General features: G+C 42.8%; 1 protein-coding gene across 2 annotated transcripts; it reads right to left on the bottom strand.

Annotated features, from left to right (window-relative positions):
• Positions 1-474: 474 nt before the first annotated feature.
• Positions 475-20,965, bottom strand: TAF15 (TATA-box binding protein associated factor 15). 2 transcript variants are annotated; one of them, XM_038158117.1, is made up of 16 exons: positions 20,845-20,965; positions 17,393-17,429; positions 16,513-16,561; positions 16,237-16,327; positions 16,041-16,158; positions 13,214-13,497; positions 12,281-12,395; positions 5,852-5,886; positions 5,222-5,254; positions 4,588-4,697; positions 3,923-4,052; positions 2,579-2,668; positions 1,478-1,562; positions 1,308-1,393; positions 1,111-1,213; positions 475-833 (listed from the first exon to the last, which is right to left on the bottom strand). In XM_038158117.1, the coding sequence occupies exons 1-16, from the start codon at positions 20,852-20,854 to the stop codon at positions 794-796; spliced, it is 1,416 nt and encodes a 471-aa protein (XP_038014045.1). In that variant the 5' UTR covers positions 20,855-20,965; the 3' UTR covers positions 475-793. The 2 variants fall into 2 exon arrangements, with proteins under 2 accessions (XP_038014045.1, XP_038014046.1); XM_038158118.1 differs by lacking the exon at positions 5,852-5,886 and having other exon boundaries at positions 16,041-16,327; positions 20,845-20,932.
• Positions 20,966-21,580: the final 615 nt, after the last annotated feature.

A 21,580-nucleotide genomic window follows, 5' to 3' on the forward strand; every position in this document is an offset into this window, starting at 1 on the left:
CTCAATCCCAAATGCTCACAATGCACCTACTGAACCTCACCTGCATTTGACCTCCAAGATGAAGCAGCTGCACACAGCAATTGCTTCCATCACCCACATTCCAAAAGCAGCAAGTACAGCAGGATGTAACAAATCCCACCCTGGATTTGGAGCTGTTCTGCCCCCTGGCAGCAGCAGAACACACTCACGTTGCTTCTGCCTGCTCCTCTCAGGGTACAGGGCAACCAAAGCAGGTTTGCAGGCACCACAAGAGGGAAAAAGGAAAGGAGCAGGGGACAAGTCTGCAAATCCAGGGCAGAGGATATGGACAGCAAGGAGGCTCATCACTGAGCTGCCTGCAGAACACACAGAGCTCGAGTCAGAGCTGCAGTGCCACTCCAAACAAGTGCCTATTTACTGCTTAACCCATACCCCAGGAACACTGGGAATATGTAAGGAAATGCATGCAACTCAAGTAATTGTGAAACAGTAGGATTTCACAAATAAAACAATCAGCATTTATTGTTGTATTACAAAACACTTCATATTTTGGCAATATTTTACAGTTTATCTTCTCCTTCTTAGGGGCTGTTGAAAAGGTATGGGGGGGAAGAAAAGAGGAGAATGTGGAAATTAGGATTAAATTTCAATGTCTTGCTTAAAAAAAAATCCTCCCAAACCACCCCAGTCCCTCCCACCAAAATAAAAATCTAGTTTCACTCAATTCCACTATCGAAAGAGGCCATGGGTGAAGCTGCAGGCAATTTCACTATCAAACGCATCAAGAAGACAAACAAAACATTCACAGTGGTCTTCAGTATGGTCTGTTGCGTTGATCATTCCTGAAATCATTTCTGGAAAGGGAAAGAAAAGGTTCTAAGCAAGCAATAAAAGAAGCAAATAACAAACAGTCTCCTCAGTCAAACATTTCTGACGTCTGCGTGCTGCTCTGTGTTTATAGAGAGCCTCATCCAGAAACATTCACTAAACTCAACAGATTGAGTGGCTCTCTCTGGAAGCTCCTGTCTGTAGTTAATATTTTTATGGCACTTGTACTTGCACACATAAACAACGCTTTTCCCACAGTCCCCATCAATCCCAGAGCCAGGCAAGGGCAAAGGCTCCTCTTACCTTCCTCCCATTTTGCCCCCGTAGCCGCCTCCCCGGTCGCCGCCTCGGCCGCCGCGCCCTCGGTAGCCCCGCTCTCCTCCGTAGCCACCCCTACCACGGAAATCTGGGGAAAAACATGGAAATCCATCAGCTTCTTCAGAAAGATGCAGATGAATGAACACTTGGAACATTTAAGAGGTGGAGCTGGTTTTGCACACCTCCTGATGGACGTGAATCTTCCGGTCTGGGCTCCCCACACTGGTTGCAGGAATTCCTGCGAGCGAAGTTCATGTTGCCACAGGACCTGGAACGGACAAGGATTCCCCAGACTGAGCTGTGATGGTGAAGCACACACGAAACATCCCATCCCAATTAAAATGACACTTACGGGTTAGGACAAACCCAATCACCATTTTTGGGTTCCCCACTTCTACCCTGGAAGCCCCCACCTCTTCCATAGCCACCTCGTGAACCTGCAGACAAAATGATAATCAGAATAAAGTTTTATGAACTGCACATGACAAACAGGTATCAAAGATTGTCATTGCCTTCAGACCCTCAGTGACAGACAGACTTTTCAGGTGGAAGGAGTGTTTAATGCAAATATATTCCCACTATTTATTAGAAATTCTTTTTCAGCAGTAAAGGGAAACCTGATCTGCTTGAATTGCCACTGGGTAAATACCAACCCACTACATGCATTAATAAAATTTCAGAAAGATTTAACAAGGTATAGGAACAGTCACTTATGGTCAGATTTAGGCACAGAACAAAAACTTGACAATGAAAGATGTCTGGATTAATCCCAGGATACCTCTGACACAGGCACAGAGACAACATTATTGCTTTCTGCATCACAAAATTAAGAACTTTTATACCAAGTGAAGTTGTTGAAGAATCCTTTTCCATCAGCCTACAGAACTGCTTGATTTCAGAACTAGAATTTGTTGACAGTCACTGCCCAAAGCGTGATTCCTGGAAAATGGTAATGAATCCCCAGTGGATTACTGACAAAACTGTATATGCAGAGCATCAGGGAGATTGATCCAGCCTTGATTAAAGGAAGCAGAAATCTACCTGCTGCTCCACATCAGCAGCAGCTGAATTATGTACCCTGCTTTATCCCAGCTGGAAAGAGAGAATCTCAGAGCTTTGCTGTAACAAGCAAATACTCACTGGGAATTCCCCCTCTCTATGTGGGGATGGTACAGCTCAACATCCCTGTAACACTTTCTCTTTAAAAGTAAGGCTGAGACAAGATCTGGAGACTTTCCAGTTCTAAAGGAAAGCATAAATTCTGTGCTGTGCAGAAGAGATTACAGATTTCAGTTTACTTAACTGGGTTCAATCCTTATTACTCCCTTTCCTGGCAGAATCCCAAAGGCTCATATATTTGATGAATCACTGCTTCAAAGTCAATTTCTCTTTAATAAATCAATCATAGTGAAAAAGCATTTAACTGTGCAAAAACTACAGACTTCAGTCCCACCTCGACGCCCGCCACCTCCACCTCCTCTCATGAATTCAGGTCTTCTGGTTGCAAAAGAAACTTTGATAACATTGCCATTGAATTCTTTTCCTGTGGGAGGAGAGAAAGGATAAATACAGCTCCCAACAACACAGCAGCAAACCCAGCAGAGCAGAAGTGATTTGCACACCCAGACTGAACACAAAACTCTTGAGACACAAGGAAGCTGCAGGAAATCTCTTGATTTTGAAAGCACTGGTCCAAAGGTGAGATGGAAACCCTGATCTACTTGCTAAACTCTCCACAAACCCACTGATATTTTAGTTTAAATGAGATCTGTAAGTTGCAACTTAAAGACATAAGAATATCTAGAAGATTTTTGGCCATGCTCATGGGGAAGTAGTTTGGATGTCTGAATTCCACCAAGGCAACAAGGCTTTTGTACCACTCAACAGCCAGCCCAAAATCTAACTCCTAAGTCTATTTAAATAAAGTTCATGATTTTCAGTGCCTGGATTCTTCATAGATCCAATGTTTATCACAGACAAACAGCACTGCACATGTGCCTAATATAGTCATATTTGCCTTACCCTCTTAAACAAAAGTCAATTTGCATTTTATTAGCAAATACAAACATCAGACAAGCACGCCATGCCAATTTTTTAAACAGTATCATTTCCCACCAGATGCAGAGCATGACCTTTTGCTTCTACCCAGTATCACTAAAATTCTGTGAACACACAAGGTGACAAAAGAAGGTACTTTTCCCTGACCCCCTTGAGTTTATTACAAGAGTGTCACTGTATTTCCTGCAGTGTGTGGAGTTTTACATCAATATATTTCTGGGATAAATCCATAATTTGAAAACCTTGTTTTTCACTGTGTATATACAGAGCACTCAGCACAAGACAGTCAGAACCATTCCCAAACTCTAAGAATGCTCCCACAACACTAAAAATATCAATGCAAGACTGTAGGGAATCCCTCCAGCTGCTAACACAGATTACAGCTCTGTTGGTCTAAACAAGAAGTGATACAAACACCACCTCTTGCACCTTGTGCATGGGTGACTGAGGTACAGCAGCAAACACTCACTTTCACTGCACATTTTTGGTCTAAATCACTATCTGCTGTTCAATGAAATGAGAGAAATCCAACACACACAAGAAACCATGAAATACAGCTCTTTGTTTAAGGAAAAAATAAACTATAACCCTAACCAAAACCCCCCAAAACAAGACCAAAAAACCCAAGCCAAAACCTACATCAATAGCAGCATTGGGCCTCCAAGAAGGTGATTGATTTGCTTCTTCCACTGCCTGTCAGATTCAAAAATGGCCAAAGGAACAGGTAAGTCTCACCCACCATCAAACCAGTCGATTGCTGCTTTGGCAGAAGGAGGATCATCAAAAGATACCGTGGCTTCTCCCTTTGGCTTGCCAGTATCCTTGTCTGTGTACAGGTTTATCATGGGTTTGCCAGTCTTTTTGTTGGTCTGAAAAGAAAGGTTGTACACTTGGCATAGCAGAAACACTGGTGAAATTAATTCAGAGCATAAACTGTAACATTAAGTATCTTTAGTGAGAATATTCTCCTGGAGCTGGCCTGCAGAAACAGAGGGATTGGGCTGAAGGATACTGACTGGAGCTCTCCATGAAGTAATGATGGGCCCAGTTTTAACAAAAAAAATGAGGTCAAGTGCACAAAATCCTAATTTAGAATCGCAGAATCAGAAGCAGCAGCCACAGAACAGAGGCACAGGTGCTGCAGTACGAGGGCGGCACAATGGATAGAGTGTCAGGGCTATAAAGACTAAAGAAGAGACACAATGCAATCTAAATGTCACTAGGAGAAAGGTGCTAGTGCTGCCAGCTTACAAAGGAGCTGTCAGCAGGGAACCCAGATAAAATATTATCTACAACTTCTGGGGAGTCAGAAAGAACTCTGCCTTGAATGATACCACTACATGTCCAGTCCACCAGCTCCACCAGATCCCTTCCTTCTGACCCATGACTTCCCATTTCACATACCTTTATGATACCAATCTGTTTGAAATAGTCTGCCACTTGATCTGTTGAAACATCCTCTCCAAGTCCTTGCACAAAGATGGTGTTGTTATCAGAGTTGTCAGACTCTGAATCTGTGGAAATTAAGCTACATTTACCATGTGCTTTTGAGGGAGCAACTGCAGCAATATTTTGAGCTCAGCTCTGCACTGCTCAGTAGCAGACCCTTAAATCCCAGAGACATGTTGTGTGAAATAAAAGAGGAGCAGGGAGTCTAATTTTGAGGTTAACACCATCAAGTGAGTACACTGGACAGCTGACCTGCCTTACACCCAACATTCATGCAGCTGGGCATCCCAACCCACCAGAGCAGCGTGTGTTTTAAATAACACAAGCTTAGCAGAAGTGTGATGGCAGTGAAAGCAGCTGCTTGGCTCAAGCACATTCAAAATTCAACAGGAAATTCTTACTTGCTGCATTAACATCCAAAAATTCACATGCACTTGAATTAAATCTATTTCTTTCAAGGAAGGCATGCTTTAGCTAGGTTTCTCTTGAGCCATGGGAACTGCAGCCACATCCATCTTTCTAGACAAACATTTTAAAAGCAGTGACCTAAGAGCTGCAATCCACTCCCACTCACTGCTTGTTTCCTTACCAGCATCTGATCTCGGTCCATAATCCCTCTGACCTATGATACGGGTTTGACAAAAAAAAAAAAAAAAGAAAGAAAAGAAAGAAAAAAGGCTATTTTTAGCACAACACATTCAAGCGACTTTTTTAGCAACAAGAAAATATACAAAGAATGTATGCAATGCATCTAAGATCTAAGACATTCACCAGAGATTTAGAGAATATTTAGATTTAAACGTTCAACAGAAGGTGTCTGTAGGACGTTAACGTGTTCTTTAACTTGCAGCATGTGGCAGTTGCCACACTGATGCTGTGCTGGTGTTTGCTTGCAAATGCTGGTTGTCACATCACCAAGCAGTTTCCCACTTTTTTTTTTTCTACCTCTAGTACCTTTCTAAGAAGCATTTGTAACAAAAAATTAAAAAAAGAAAAGAAAAAAAAAATCCGGTGAACGTCACTGTCTCCACAAATTCTCTCATGCAATTTGACAAAGCAGAAATCCAGTTTATTGCTACAAGTTTGGCTATTAAAACTCGTGAACACACCAGCCTCACCAAAACTCTATAATGCTTCTACTAGATAGTAACAAGATATTGGTGGCTTTTAGATTTATAAAGAATTTCCACTGAAACATTTTTGGATACTCGGCACTTACCACCGTAATTTTTGAAGCCACCACGGTCACCACCACTGCAGAGGAAAAATTGAAGAAATGATTTCTTCCTTAAGTCTCTACGTGCTGAGCCCAAGGCTCAATCTACAGTTTAACTGATGACAAGTTGAGAATTACTGTCTGGCAGCTAAAGCACCATGTCTACGTTCTCCTCACTACCCATTCATGTTCAAAGATTAAATTACCAAAAAAAAAATCTCTCAGGGTGCTGCACTGGAGAAGACAAGCCCTAAGGAGTATTTTAAACTAACCCATACACATGTGGTTGGTTCAATACTTTCTCCCATCCCATCAGCCAAAATAACAGCTATTCAAAACTGGGGTTTAAAACAAAAATGGTATTTTCATGAAGATTAATGTGGGCTTTAATTGTAGATGTAATTGCTACTTTGGAATAATTAGTACTTTCCCTAGAAGTCAAAAGAGCTAAAATTAATCTCTATTGTTATGCATTCATAATTGAGGGGATCAATTAGCAGAATGAGCCATTCTCTGAGCAAGGCTCTGTGGGGACCTCCTGTACTACAGCACTTGGCATTACAGAGAAGGTTTGTGTGTATGTGAGCTTCAAAAGCAGAGGCCGTGAAGTTTTATTTCATTCATTCTGAAACCTGTGGCACAAAATGTAGACCAAGTTAAGAGAATACACACATCAATTTTCAAAGGTTAGAAGGGGATTAAAAACAGGTTGTTATGCCTCCAATTATGTGCATGAAAAGAAACCCTGACTCTTTTTTCACTGGATAGGTTTGTACTGGAAGGATTTTTCACAGCAGCATTTTTAATTGCATCCATGTCATGAACACAAGATAATCAATACTCAGAGCTGTCAGAAAAAAAATGGGGTTTTTTAGAAACTCAATAACCAAATGTCAGAAGGACTCTCTCATACTTCCATGTACGACTGCCTGCTTGCCCTCCTCGTCCTGAGGGACACAGCTGCCACCTCAAAATCAGACAGGATCACCTAATCCCAAGAGCTTCCTCACCATGATAAAGGCAGTGTGAGCTCAAAGCCTGCTGCAGGGAAATATCTCCAGCCTCTGGAGCTATTGTGCCTCTTCACCAAAGGGCTCTGTGGCCAGAAATCACTGCAAGTGTTAATTCCATCTGTCTGCTCACGCCTCAGTCCAAACAGGGCACGCAAGCACCCCCCAAAAGGCAATGGAGTAAAATTAGGGAGTCATTTCTCTGGCACTCTGTCCATCTGTTACAGCAAATGGAAAGTCATAAATGGAAGCTGCTGATACTTAATATTTATGAGAGAAAATCTGCCCAAAGTGAGGACCAAATAAAGTTTCACCAGGTTATTATCAAACCTGGATTAACAGACACTCTTTGGAGGGTGACTGACACCTGGGACAGTTTGGCACAACAGACAATATCACTTTTACTGGGGCTTTTCTTAAAATAAATTTTTGCTGCAGATTTTATTGCTGTTCCACAGAAGAAATCGGAATGCTAAATTGCAGTGTCATTTATTCATTCATTCACTCTGCTCATTAAAGATTTTGCATGCAGCATCAGTGCTGCTCTTTACTCAAGGCTGTCTGTTTTCAAGGACTGATGATTAAAAACACAATGGTGATGATAAAATTTACTGTAAATACCTTTCTGCCACCTCCAATTCACTTCAGCTAAAAAAAAACCAACTTCATTATGACACAACAATTTTTAGTAGGATGCCTGTTTTTCTGGGATTTTAACTCAGAAACAACAACAGTAAATAATATCAACCATCTAAATGTTATGAAAATTTTCCAACCCCAGATTATGGTCCCAGCTCATCAGGACAGCAATATCCAGAACAAATATGTTTTCTGATGTGGAAGTGTATGGCAGTTAGAAAACCCAACAATCTGAAAACTTACACAACTTACACAAAGTAAGTTTGTGTCAACACATCCAGGATTTTGCTGGAAGTGAGGGTTTTGCAGGATGCTAGGGTGAAACTGTGTGCACCATAATCCTGAAAAGCAGGAGTTGAAGATACAAAATGTAAAGGAAGTCTCAGTCCAATGCCTTAATTCTGTGATACGGCAGTTCTGCACTCTGCACTAATGAGAGCAAGCAATAATTTTAATTAGTTTTTAAATTAATGTCTACAGAAATACATTTTTGCCCAAGTATGCCTCAGCATGTTGTCATCTGCTTAGTCACACATGACCAATCCAACAAAAATCTGGAACAATCTACTGATAGACACCTTGACAGTGGTTTAATGCTTTCCTGCATTTTTATGTGGCATTTGATACGTGATTTAGGAAGCTGCAGTTTGTTACCTTCCTGCAACTGCTGGGCAAAGCTAGCCAAGATTCCCTGGGATCAGGCAGATACCCTGCAGCAAGTCCAACACAGAAACTGCAAGCAGCTGATGCCACAGTCTCAGATTTGCCCCTCGTTGAGACCCAAAATTCAACCTCAGCAACAGAATCAGTTCCCACATTACTGGCATAAAACATGTGGAAAACACAAGTGCAGCATTCACAGCCCACTGCTTTACCAGGCCTGCACACAGACCTCAGAGATGGGAGACAGATGGAATTTGGAGTCTTAATATCCTGTGTCAGAAACATGAACAGGCAGTCAAAATTCAGCAGTGCCACCAACTAAGATAACAAATAAGAGGCTGAACTGCAGGCAGCCAGAACACGACAAGGCACCACTTGCTGTGTCAACTTGCTGCCTCAAGTCCTCAGTTGCTCATTTCTCCCATATTCAATCATAGATTTATCATCCCCTACTAGACTGTAACTGGACTTTATCTGGATATTGCTAATCCAGCTGGGAACATCTCTTTAAACAATGTACTGGTAATATGGGGAGTTCAACATACAAGAAATGCAGTTTTGCAAGTACCAGATAGTGGCAGAAGCAGGGCTAAGAATTCAGGGACCAAATTCAGCCTGCAGCATGTATCTGTCTCACCAAGAGTGTCCCTAACACCTAAGAGTGTATTTTACAAACAAGAAAGGAATATTTAGTGCACCAACAGTCACTGCCAGATGTTTTTTTTCCCTTGATTATATTTATTGCCTCTGTTCACATTTTCCCAAAGTCTCCATAAGGCTAAGCTCAAGCATATCTGTTACAAGTCAAAATATCAATTCTGAACACAAACCACACTTGTAAAACACACCTGCACTATGCTGCAGTTTCTTTATATCACACTAATTCCCACTCCTAACAGTTGATAAATTAAGCTGCTATAACATAAGGTAGCTTGTGTTTCCAGTAGATCACCATGAATCTGCACGAGAGAGAAAAAATAATCTCTGCTGAGCAAAGTCAGGATTTCTATGACAAATCCTAACACAAGGGCAAATCCTTTCTGAACTGCGTGTCTGTGGTTCCCCCAGCACAGGCTGTGTGAGCAGAGCCACAAGCAAAGCTCCTCTCACCTGCTGTGTTTGCTCTTGTGTTTCCCACTTACAGCCTTAAAACAATCCAGTCCCCCAGCCACAGTAACCATTAATTCCTTGTTTTTCAGATGAGGACTCTAAAAAGCCTGGGTGAGTGTCCTAAATTAAAACTCTGCATTCTCAAGACCTGCTGTTCCTGCCTTCTAACCAAAAGATGACACTCTTCTAACTATGAAGAGAAATATTTTACTTCTTAGCCGGAATAAAAATTAGGGAGATCACCAATTTTTCAAGCTTCAAAACAACAGGGTGGGGAAATTCTATTAAAATCCAAAAAAATGCAATTCAAGACCATTAAAAAAATCTCAAGGATAATTCTGAAACTCTAAGTTATTAAAACTAAAATGTGAACTTCTGACACATAACAAACCATGTGTTCCTCACTGGACTAATATCAGCTAAGAAATGTGAACAGGAATTTCTGCAATGAGATTTTCTTCTCAGTGCTGGGTGACTTTACACAGACTCTAAAGAAAAATAAGTGTTGAAAGCATTTAGTCCAGGACATGTCCAAATTCTTCTGGTTCTCCAAATAAAACTACACCTCTAAAGCTTCTCCCTGCATCTAAATGCCAGTCAAGGAAGAATTCTTATTAGCTAAGAACAAGAGATCCATTCATCGTGGTCTCACATTTGGAATTGGTTTGTTTGAAAAGTCAAGGAACAATTTTTGTTATTTTCTAAGCACTGTAAAAGTCAAAACCTACATTATTAATCCATCCCCTGTTCAAGGCCAGGCTGGATGGAGCTCTGAGCACCCTGGGATAGTGGAAGGTGTCCCTGCCCATGGCAGAGGGAGGGAAAAGTTGATTTTTGAGGTCCCTTCCAACCCAAAACCATTTTGGAATTCTGTGATTACAGCATCTTTAATTGAAAATCCTGCCTGCACAGATACTTTATCTCCTGATGGCTATGGAATTTTCTTGGTTTAGCATTAAAAGGGGATCAGAACAACTCAAAATGGTGGCTACTGAAGATCAACCTGATATTCCTACACATATCTTCCCCCAAGAAATAAACATAAATAAGAGAATCCCAAGAATATAATCCCCCCTCAAAGAACCCCTTAAACCCCACATTTTCACAGGACTAAACGTGACTCCTTACCTTATTACAAGTTATTTTCCCCTTCATTATAGAGTTTGGTATTTAATTTAACCTTTTAGACTTCTCTAATAAGCATGTCTGGTAAAATGTGTATGTCAGAAGGAGAATCCCCTGTCACAATTATGCAAAAAGGCTGAATAAAGATATATGACACTGCAGATCCAGAAAATTTCCACAAAAAATACCATTAAAGCCAACATCACTTAAGAGAAGCAGACAGAATTCCTAATAAATGCCTTCCCACTTCCCTGAATTTTCCTCCACTCCTTCATTCACTTCCCCTCTTTCCCTTTTTTTGGCTTCCCAGCTCAGTGAAGCTCCATGATCTACACGGATGTGTGAGCAAAGGTTTCCTTACATTTTGGAAAAATATGGCAAGAGGCTTTATTTTCACAGACATTAACACATTTGGCTTCATCTTGCACAGACCCACGTTTGTTTCAAAGTGACAAACTCTCCCAGCAGTGTGTTTTTTGAAGCTCACATTCATTGCTATTATTGGAAAGGGCTAAGCTATGATTTTTTTTTTAATAGTTTTTATCACAGGAATATGGGAAGTCCTCATGCACAGAGAAAATCTAATTTTAAAAAAAAGGTTCCATTTTAACTGAAAATTAAAATTAACTTAGAAATTATTATGCTTGTTATTTTTGCTTTATGTGAGGTACTATATATTATAGAATTCTTTGTTATATATATTTATGTTTGTTTATAGTATATAAATTTATGTTTATTATAAAATATTACAGAAAAATGCATTAAGTTTATATTACATAAAACCCCAGCAAACATAAAATAACACTAATATGATTTTCTAATTGTGCTACCACACCTAATTAGAAGAGGTAAGATCCTCCTCCATCATTATGAACAAGCCATTAAGTACAATTTAGGAGAAGCAGACAGATTTTAAATATGATTTAAAAATAAATACATTTAAAAGTAACCAAGTAGTGGATTATTTGATTTAAATCAGATCAGTTCCAACATAAACCACTGCATAATTCTCGAGTTTTTCATCTGGAGTTTAGGAATAACCCAGAGCTGTGCAGCATTTTGAAGGGTAAGTGGTGCTGACAAGCAGCACCTCAAAGCTCCCTGGAAGCTTCAACATTCTTGCCCTGCATCAGTGAGCCCTCTGCACCTCCAAGCACGCAGAGGGACACAAAGGGGAGCCAGTTGTGTGAGTTATTAATAAATAATAAGTCATATGTTTAATTCAGTAGGCTTTAAAGCCAAGGTCCCAATTGCAGAGCTCAGCATGAGATCATCTGCAAGCACAGAATTAAATATGTGCATAAATTTTCTTGACAGCGCAGGGCCTAAGGCAATGGGGAAAGGGGTGACAGCATTGTTAGTATTTCAGATCTACCCAAAATAAACGTGTTCAGACTGACAAATAAATCAATAATAAAAGATGTGCTTTTTAATAGAAGTTTTAAACTGAAAAAAAAAACATCAAAGAACAAATAATGTTACTACTAAATTATTCAAGGCCAAAATAGTTCCCTGGTAAAATGTGAGCTACCTTAGGTATGAATTTCATCAATTTTTCTCAATCATTGGCTGTAGGTTTTCTCATCACTGAAAACAAGTGATGGGTTGGGGCAGTTTTTGTATTGCAACTCATGCAAATAAAATGCAGCTGTGTGTCAAAATAATCACATGCCTGGCCTCAATCTATGGGAATCTAAAAGCTGTTCCCCTAGGCAAAACCCATTTCTGTGCAGTGCAGAAAGGTTTAAATTTAGAAACCTTCCTGTTCTGGAAATCTAAACCTGAACCACCTTAGGAACAGACATATAATAAACAAAAATGAGAAGCAGCTAAATAATAGGAAACAAGGGTAAGGAGCTGCAGGCACTGGAATGAGATCACTTACCTATATCCAGACATATGACCTCTTCCATCCATGTCATATCCCCCTCTACCTCCTCCCTGTGACCCGCCATATCCTCTATTATCTTCTCCATACCTGCTCTTTTCACGGCGATCATCTGGGAGGAGGAGTCAAACCAAACACGAGTCAATCGCAGTGCAAACTGCAGCACAGAGAAAATTCACACCCTGGAATCCCCACCTCCTCTTCATTAACTCTGCCATTTACATCTGAAATGTATCAACTCCTAAATCTCTCTGACATTGTGCCAAAAAGGAAAAAAAAAAAACAAACCAAACTTTGCTCCATTACCTCCCTTGGCTTCCAGGGTCACTGAGTGTATCAAAATGTAAAAACCACTCTGTAATTCCACTCCACTTTCCAAACATTAAACACATATATTGTCTATAATACACTCTCCATTTGATTTCCATACAGTCCTCCCAGTTTGCAAAAGACATCACTGAAGACAGAACAAGGATAAATAGAGTGGGTTGTGCTGCTGGTGTGAACTTAATGCAAAAAAATGGATTCATCTTAAACTTCTCCTTCCACCTCACAATTCACCTACACAGCAGAAAGCTGGAATGGGAAGTGCAGAAGCTCTGATCAAGACATGTCACCCTCGTGCAGGAAGAGGGTTCAAAATAGCTTGGGGAAAAAAAAATCCATCTAGAATTTGCACAACTCAGGGACAGAGTCTCTGCAATGCTGTTCTAACACACCTAAATGCAACCATTTTGGGGCCCCAAGAGATTTTAATCTCCCTACAATGTTTTGAAAGTCTTAACAAATAAAACATCCGCCAAGAATATCAACAGGGAAAAGAATTTAAGTATCCATCAAATCGACTGCTTGCAGAAGGAAATCCAACCATTTCACAGAGCTTCTGCTCCATTTTATTAGCCAATAGCGAATTCAAGCTGTCAATTTTACCTTGGCTGTTGTGGCTATAGCTTCCCTTCTGAGACTGGTAGGATTGCTGGGAGTGCCCATATGAGCTTTGGTGCTGGTTATAGCCTGACTTTTGGTCATAAGAGCTCTGGTGGCCATAGCCCGACTGCTGGTCATAGGAGCCCTGGTGGCCATAGCCCGACTGCTGGTCATAGGAGCTTGACTGCTGCTCGTAAGAGTCTTGGTTTTGTCCATAGCTTGACTGCTGGTCATAAGAGCTTTGGTGCTGACCATAGTTTGACTTTTGTTCATAAGAGCCTCTTCCACTTAAAACAAACAGAATTTGAATTAATAGCTAAATGTTCAGAGAACAGAGAGCAAAATAACGGCTGCAAATTCATGACATTGTTACCATTTCCTAATCGCAGTCACCTCATGATGTAACTTAGCAGCATCACTGCTCTCACGTGTCACAGCCCAACACCTGCTTTCCCCCCTCTCCCCAGGACCATCAATGGCTGATGGAGAACCTGTGACCTGCTGAACACCAAATCCTTCCCCCTGGACTCTCAGTGCTCATGCTGGATAGTGCAGCTGAGACTTGCTGCCTAAAAAATCCCCAAATTTTGCTTTCACAGAATGGCAACCTCTCTTCTTCTGGGCATTCTAGAATTTATCAAGAATTTTTCTAACTGTTCTGAGGGCCTGTAACATACCTGTGGCTCTTCTCATTTCAGTGCCATCTACACTATCCCAGCAGCCCTCATCAGAAACACTGGCCAGGATCACATCCAGGACACTCCAACACAATGCAGCTCCACATCCCAAGAGGGAGCCATAAATCTTCTCTAAGATTAAGATTAATAACTTTAGAGCAACCACAAGGGAATCTCACCTACACACCTGCCTAAGCTACTTCAGCATCTGAAGCAGAAATGGAAGTATTTTGAAAATCTAGATATATGAGACAATAGTTCTCTTAGCCTTTCATGGCAAGGCATAATATAGATTTATGAGAAATAAATTGCATGCAGAGAACACTGGCTGTTACTCATTCCTTTGTTTTCCCCCAGGTACTTAGTTGTGCCTTAGCTGTCTTATTTTTTTCAGTAACTGAAGAGAATCTCTGACCTCTACCACCTTTTCTTCCCTTCTCCCTCCCTGTTTCCACCCTTTTTTGAAGGATGAGGCACTAGATCTGCTACTCTCCGGTCTCTGGCAATCTTACTTGCTAGTGAAAGTATCTCAGAAAAAGGGAAAAAATCCACAAGAGCCTCCAGGAAGTTTCCAGCAGCTTTTCAAAGCACTTTCAGATGCAGTGCATTGGGTCTAACCAATCCCAAAATATCCCATCTGTGTAAATACCATTTAATCTGCTCTCTCCCACTTCTAGCCTAGATCTCAGCTTTAACCTTGCTAATCCCAGTGGTAAACAGCTTGTGAAGATTCTTGTTATTATCTTCCCTTCAAAAAAGTCAGCTCTGCTTTAGCCTTTACACCTTTACCACCAAAGGAAGCACAGCTGAAAGCATCCACTATTTGCTGTCTTCCCTTCCCTCCCCTAGGATGTGATAGCTATAGTTTTGTGGCCACCCTCTTCAAAGCTGCTACCATTTAATTTCTCAGCTTCTCCTTACTTATTACAACCTTACATTGAGAAGCTTAGCTTCAAGGTCTTTTCTTCATTTTCAAGATCACAAACAAATTCTTGGAGAACCTATGTGCTGTATTTTTATTCTACTGGACATCTACAGAGTTAAAAACTACATTATTGCCTCTATACAGCTCTAATAAAGACTCAGAAAACAAAGCAAAACAACCCGTAACTGTGTACCTGCCTTTGTTATGGAAGCAAAAATGACATCTGAATGAAAGCACCTCCTGCTGGCAGATTAAGGGGTTTTTTTAACATTAAAATGTTTTATAATAGGAACTACAAAAATCAGAATTCCAGTAGAGGTTTGCTCAAGACCAGATTGTTTTATCACCTCGCAAAAAATACAAAACCATTTGGATCTTGGACACAAGAATAAGGTTTAGTACTGAGCAGAGTATTTCAAAGAGGTCAGATGATCCTCAGTAAAGCTCTAACACAAGCAGTGACCTGGGGTGGAGGCACAAAGCCTGTAAAGCCCACAGGGGAGGCAGTCTGGCACTAAGTGGCCTTTGCAGTCATTCTGGGAAGTTAGGTTGTGTTTTCCAACATACTTTCAAAGCTGTATCATTAATCCTCCTGAAATTGAACCCAATACAACATCCCAAGTAAAATACATTTGCAGTAGCACAGAATGCAGCATGCATGTGCACATTTAATTTTCTGATGAGGATATAAACCCACCGTGTTCTGAGAACTCTACTTGGTTGGAAAACCAAAATAAATTTCTTATGTGACATTTCTGAATCCTTTCTCTTTCAAGAAAAGGCATTCTGAGCCAGATAAGCAGTCTGCAATCTGAGAGCAGCTAAGAGTTCCCTTGCTAAGAGCTTATTTGAAGTTAATAAAAGAGCACTGTCAGTTTATACAAAAGAATGTGACTGCAGAGGGATTTGATAGGTCCTTCTCTAATCAAAACACTCCGCCAAGTCTATTCTTCATTGTAGCCACAATCCAAAGACTTTCTAAAGTGCAGGTCCCCATACAGCTTGACTCAAAACAACTACACCCATCCTTCTTACATAAAGAAATATTCTTCCTGTACCTCCTTTCAGACATTAGACATGTTTCAAGGATGTGGATCTTCAAATATTTGTCTTTTTCTCAGCAATGTTAGCAAGAAATATGTTACAGCTCTATTTATTATTTATAACTAAGAATGCACAACTACTAGGCAATACTTTAAATAGATACTGATAAACTCTGCCTCCTTACCCTCTGGATGACCCTTTCTGCTGCCCCTGGCTGCCATAGGACTGCTGGTTGTAGGAGCTCTGATTCTGACTTTCATAATTGGATTCATCATCATATCCCTGGGAATCTTGTCCATAACCTGCAAATGGAGGAAGACAATTTTTAGTCAATATTCACCTTTTAAATCCTGCCAATGAATGTAACAAGCTAGCCAAACCTGATTGATTTTGTCCATAGTTCCCATGATAGCTTCCATAGTTCTGTCCATAGGAGGAATTGTCTCCACTCTGCCCATAACCAGAATATCCCTGTAATTTCAAGAATGTACTCAAATAAGTGTAACTTCCACAGCAGTAAATTACAGTTTTCCTTGGCTAGACACAACTGCAAACATCAAGCACAGCTGAGACTGGAATTCTTCCTGGCCCAGGAACAATTTTTTTTCACTCAAGGAACATCTGCTTTGAAAGCCACAACGTTTTTTTCAACATACCTGTCCTTGTCCATAATTCTGACTGCTCTGATTGCCATAGGACGAGTAGCTGGAAGAGAAAAATGCATTTAGGAAATGCTTAAGAGTGCCCTCCACACAGGCTGGAAAGCAAAGGTATTTTTGGTGTCTCTAAGTTTCTCTTCATTCCAAAATAGGTGTTTAATCCAAGTACTGCAGTTCCAGGCATATTAAAACTGCATCAATGAATTAATGTTGACTGAAGCCAGAAGAGCTTATTTCCATTTCTGCTGCGTTTCAAATATGAACTTTAAGTACACAAAAGCTGGGTTTGCTGTAATTTTATATGATACTTACTCATTATTCTGCCACTTTAAGCCATGATGAACTGATAGAAGAAGCAGGTGCTGAAACTCACCATACTGAGGTACAAACCCAAACTCAGGCAGTGCTACAAGCACAAAGCCTCATGATCTTCATTAGCACAGGCAGCACTAGCCGTGATTTTTATACTTCCATAAAAACACTTGTCTCGCTGATTAAAACATGCCCTGCAGCCTTGGGCCATATAGCAAATATCATAACCTTTGGCTAAAACCTTAGTAACAGCTTAAGGCAATCACATGAAAAGTATTGCTCTATATTCATGTCATTTCAAAAGTTCTCATTATTACAAGATGTCATTCCAATTTACATCCATTTACATCACATGACTATTGTCTTCCTTTCAGGAATACAGACTGATTTCTCTTTGTTTTATAAGACATCTTGAGAAAGGCCCAGGCGCAAGCTTTCTGCATCCTTAATTCCAAAAACCTATCAATACTCTACCCTGAACAATCGGTCATCATGCTGGGAATACCTAATGGTCTTTTAGTCTGCAGATGTAATTGCTAACAGCAAAACAAGAATCCTCACATACCTCTGCTGGCCCCCAGACTGACTGTAACTTCCAGAATCTAGAAAAACAAATAAGTCATATTGTGAATTTCCAATGAACATTTTAGTCTCTACTTCCTACAGGAGAAAATTTGGGGAGAGGGAGAAAGGTTCAAGTACAGTGGGTATCACAATTACTATCCCTGCAGAATGAAGCTTCCTCTTCATCAACAAAAGTGAAAATATGAACACTGGAATGACAGCAGCACAGGGTGTGGGACACAACACACTTGGAAATATCCCTTTCCAATGATCTGAGTTCTGCTTTAAAGGAGTCTTTTCAAATGCCCAGAACTGTACAACCCCTCCAATGGCTACAGAGTACAATGCCATCATCAATGAGCAGAATGCAGCAGCTTAATTAATCAAGCGAAGCTAAGTAGGTCAGTGCAGCTGAACCCCTTTTTGGGATGCTCTGTAAAGCTCTGCTGGGCTAAAAGGCACAAACACAGGCAGAATGGGAGAGGGAAAACCAGGGATGGAGGAGCCACCACTTCCCTTTGCTCCTAGTGCAAGAGGAAGAAGGCAGCTGAGAGCTGAGCAGCACGTGACAGATGCAGCACACAGCACACACGCTGCTCCAGCAGCCCCACATCCAGCCCAGGCCCAGCTCTGCCCCGTGCCCTTCCAGCCTCTGCACTGCTCAGGCTCCATCCATCTCCCCTCCCAGGCTGGAGCAAACCTGCTTGAAATTGCCACCTCCTCGTCAAAACCCAAACATGCTGGATGAGCCCTGCCATTTTTCTCTTCCAATCCCTTCAAGAATTTCCAGAAATACTTTTGTGCCACGGTGTAATAAAATCTATCAGGAGCTTCTCAGCCCCAGTTTCACCCTTCCCCCCCATTCTCTCTCCAGCCTCTGTCCCCAGAAGTGCCTAAAACGCTGACACTGAGAATTCGTTACAAGGCAGGGGAAATGTCACAAATGGCCGTGACCGTTTTCCAATCACAACGCTCATCAGACTGCTGCATCTGCTCGTCACACCTCCCTCAGCAGGTCATCAATCCAATCCCGCCCCGGTTACAGACCCTGAAGCAGAGCCTTGACAGGGCATCACCTGAGGTGATGGATGTGAGATAGGGTGGCACCACCCCACATACTCACACACCAAACAGCATTTTTAACGGCAACTATCTCCTCAAAGCAACACAAAGTATCCAATTTCATATTCTGTAACAGAAACATTTGCTAAATGATAACCTGAGATGAAAGGAGGTTAAATTTCACATGTCCTATAAAGCAGTTTCACTTAGACGTGAATTTCTTCTCCTTTTGCACTGCTACATAAATATTTCATTGCTTTTCCATATTGAAAAGCAATTTAAAACCTAATGTGGAGGAGCAATTCAAGTTTGTTTTTAAGGGGTAAGGTAAAATTTTTACAGTTTCCATTTAAATGATCACAAAGATTACTATTAAATAGGTAACCATGATTTTACAAATCATTGTAAAACGTGTTTGTGGTTTAACTCCAACATTTATATGCCATTAATACTGCTAATTAAAGAATATTAATGGTAGTATCAGAAAATTCTTGAGTAAGGATGTGATTAGCTATAAATTTAAGAACTGCATTTCACCTCCTTAGCTTCTCCTTAACAAACTTCCACCAAATCACAACATTTTGGAAAAAAAATTGAAAGCAACCAGATAAGGAGCCTGTGAAATACGAAAACACACAAGCAGAGGAATTTCCTTTATTTATACAATTTTCTACATCCTCTGCTGGACCTCTTAAGAGACTTCTGATCAATTTATTTTCGTGGGCTCGATGGGGGCAAGAGCCTGTAAGGATTTTTGGAAATAACAGTTTATTCTGGAAATTCTTACACTGACTTTTTTTTTTTTTTTTGGAATGTTTAAAAAGGTCATGGAAAGATTTCCTGTTGATGAAGTGGGATGTAGTAGCCAAATCACCTTGCACTGCTCAGGGGGTTTATTCCTCTCCAGACAGAACAATCTACTGTGGACATTTGAAAACTGAGATTTTCTTACGAAGTAATTCATATAAGGAAGCAGCAGTGCCTCTCAGCATCCTCCAAACCAAAAGAACCTCATGTTTGAACATCACTAAAAACAGAGGAGACACTCAGGTGCTTGACTGGTCAGCAGCTGACAGATGGGGGGGAAGTGGATGCAATTTACTGCCAAGCTTTGCTCGTTTAGTAGAAAATTTTGTGATTTGGACTCATTTAATATCTCTGGACACATTTGCTTTTCCAGGTTCACAACTGCTCCTGGAATGAAAGGATTCCTGCAGCAGCCCTTGCTTTGTTTGTATTGTCTATCACTCACACGCAGCACGAGACAACGCCAAAATGGCTCGACCACAACAAAACATGGCTCACTCCACAAAGCACGGGCAGCCTTGGCATTCCTCCCACCACTTCGGGATAGCCGTACCCGCACCTAGCCGGGCTTCACTGCCGGGGGAGCGGCCAAGAACAGCACATTGTGCTCCGAGAGGCGCCGGGGGAAGCCGGGCTGGGTCAGGTCACAGATCCTGATTCTGCGCTCAGCTAAAGCCCCCGCGGAGGCAGCACATACCGGGACACAAAGGTGGCTCCCCTGCCGCGGGGTGGGGACGGCATCTCCCATGCCATCTCCCATCTCCCATGCAAAGAGGGGCAAGATCCCAGGGAGGGGGTGCCTGGCTCCCATGGGGTGCTGATCCAAAGGGGGAGAGGGGCACGACCCAAAGGTGATCCCCATCTCACACCGGGATGGGGTGTGGGGGAACCACAACCGAAAGTCGGGGTCCACACAGGGAAAGGGCTGTGACTCAGAAGGGGGAGCTTCCATCTCACACCGGGGGGAAGGAGACACAACCCAAAAGTGGGGGACACGAACCAAAACAGGGCCCACATCCCACACACGGGGGATACACGACCCAAAGTGGGAGGGCCTACACTGGGAAGTCAAAAGGGGGTCTACACCTCACTCTGTGGGGGCTGCGACCTAAAGGGGGATCTCACACATGCGGCGGGGGGCCTAGACCCCAAAAGGGGAGCCGCACCCCAGGCATCATCGGAGCACCAGACCCCAGAGGGTCCCTGCCCCACGGCCCCCACTGCGACACGGGCGGGGGCGCGCCCGCCAGGCCACGCCCCCGCGCCTAAAGGGGCGTGACCCGAGCGGCTCGCGCAGAGGGGCTCCCCGGGGAGGGGGCGTGGCCTCGGCCGCGGGGGGCGTGCCCGCGGGGGCCACCGGCGGGGGCGTGGCTCCCCTCCCCCTCACCGAGCGCAGGGGTGGGGGTGGGGGGGGGCGTGAGGGGAAAAGCGGGCGCGTCCCCCGCAACATGGCCGCGGCCTTTCCCACATGCGCCACATGGCGCTCGCTCCGCCCGCCCTCCCGCGCCCCACCGCCCCCGCGCTCGGCGGCGGGAAGCGGAGCCGCCGCTGCCCGCTGAGCCCGGCGGGGCTGGCGGCACCTACCCGAAGCCATGGCGGCGGCGCTGAGGGGCGGAGGGAGCGGAAGGAGCGCAGGGACCGACCCGCCCGCCGCGCCGGCCGCGCGCACACTGAGGCACCCGCAGCTCGCGCGGACTGCGGGGCCGGGCGGCCAATCAGCGCGCGCGGCGCCTACCACTCGCTGGGGAAGCGGGGGGGTACGGGAGGCGAGCTGGGCCGTGCCAAGGTACAGCGGGCGGGGGGGTTGTACCAAGGGGACGGGGTGCGAGGCTGTGCGGGCGCGGCGTCAAAGGGTTAAATTAATTAAATTAATTAAATTAATTAAATTAATAAACGCGCAGGGCACGGTCAGGGTCAGAGGGAAGTTAGGGGTTTGCATGCCCGCCTTTCAGCAGCAGCAGCCCCCTTATTCCCTCAGTACCCCATTGGGCATCACCATTTGTGGCTGATGCTAAATGGGGTTAGAGAAAACATCCAAAATCTGGGTCCTAAGGGAGAAATAAGAAAGGCTTGCCAGCGTTTCTGAGTATCCTAAAAAGCCAAATATCGACTGGGAGAATGGTTTTCCAGAGAAAGGGACAGGTCATGATATTGGGAGCCACTTCTGTGAAATGTGAGGGTTTGCTTCAGAGAGCAAGAGTGATGAACTGAGAAAACAGCAAAAGCGACGCTGATTATTTCATCTGATTATTTTTAGAAGTTGTATTTCTTGTTTCACATCAAACTACGTTCTTGTGAGAGTTGGTAAGTTAACAGTTGC

The sequence above is a fragment of the Motacilla alba genome, chromosome 19, assembly GCF_015832195.1.
Source record: "Motacilla alba alba isolate MOTALB_02 chromosome 19, Motacilla_alba_V1.0_pri, whole genome shotgun sequence".
In the NCBI taxonomy this organism is placed as follows: domain Eukaryota; kingdom Metazoa; phylum Chordata; class Aves; order Passeriformes; family Motacillidae; genus Motacilla; species Motacilla alba.

Bases quoted from the DNA above. Each gene is read 5' to 3' on its own strand.
- TAF15 (XM_038158117.1), bottom strand. The intron at 16,328-16,512 runs GTATGTTGAAAA...TTGAAATTACAG, and splicing joins AGAATTATGGACAAGGACAG to GGATATTCTGGTTATGGGCA. The intron at 1,214-1,307 runs GTGTGCAAAACC...GTTTTTCCCCAG, and splicing joins AGATTCACGTCCATCAGGAG to ATTTCCGTGGTAGGGGTGGC.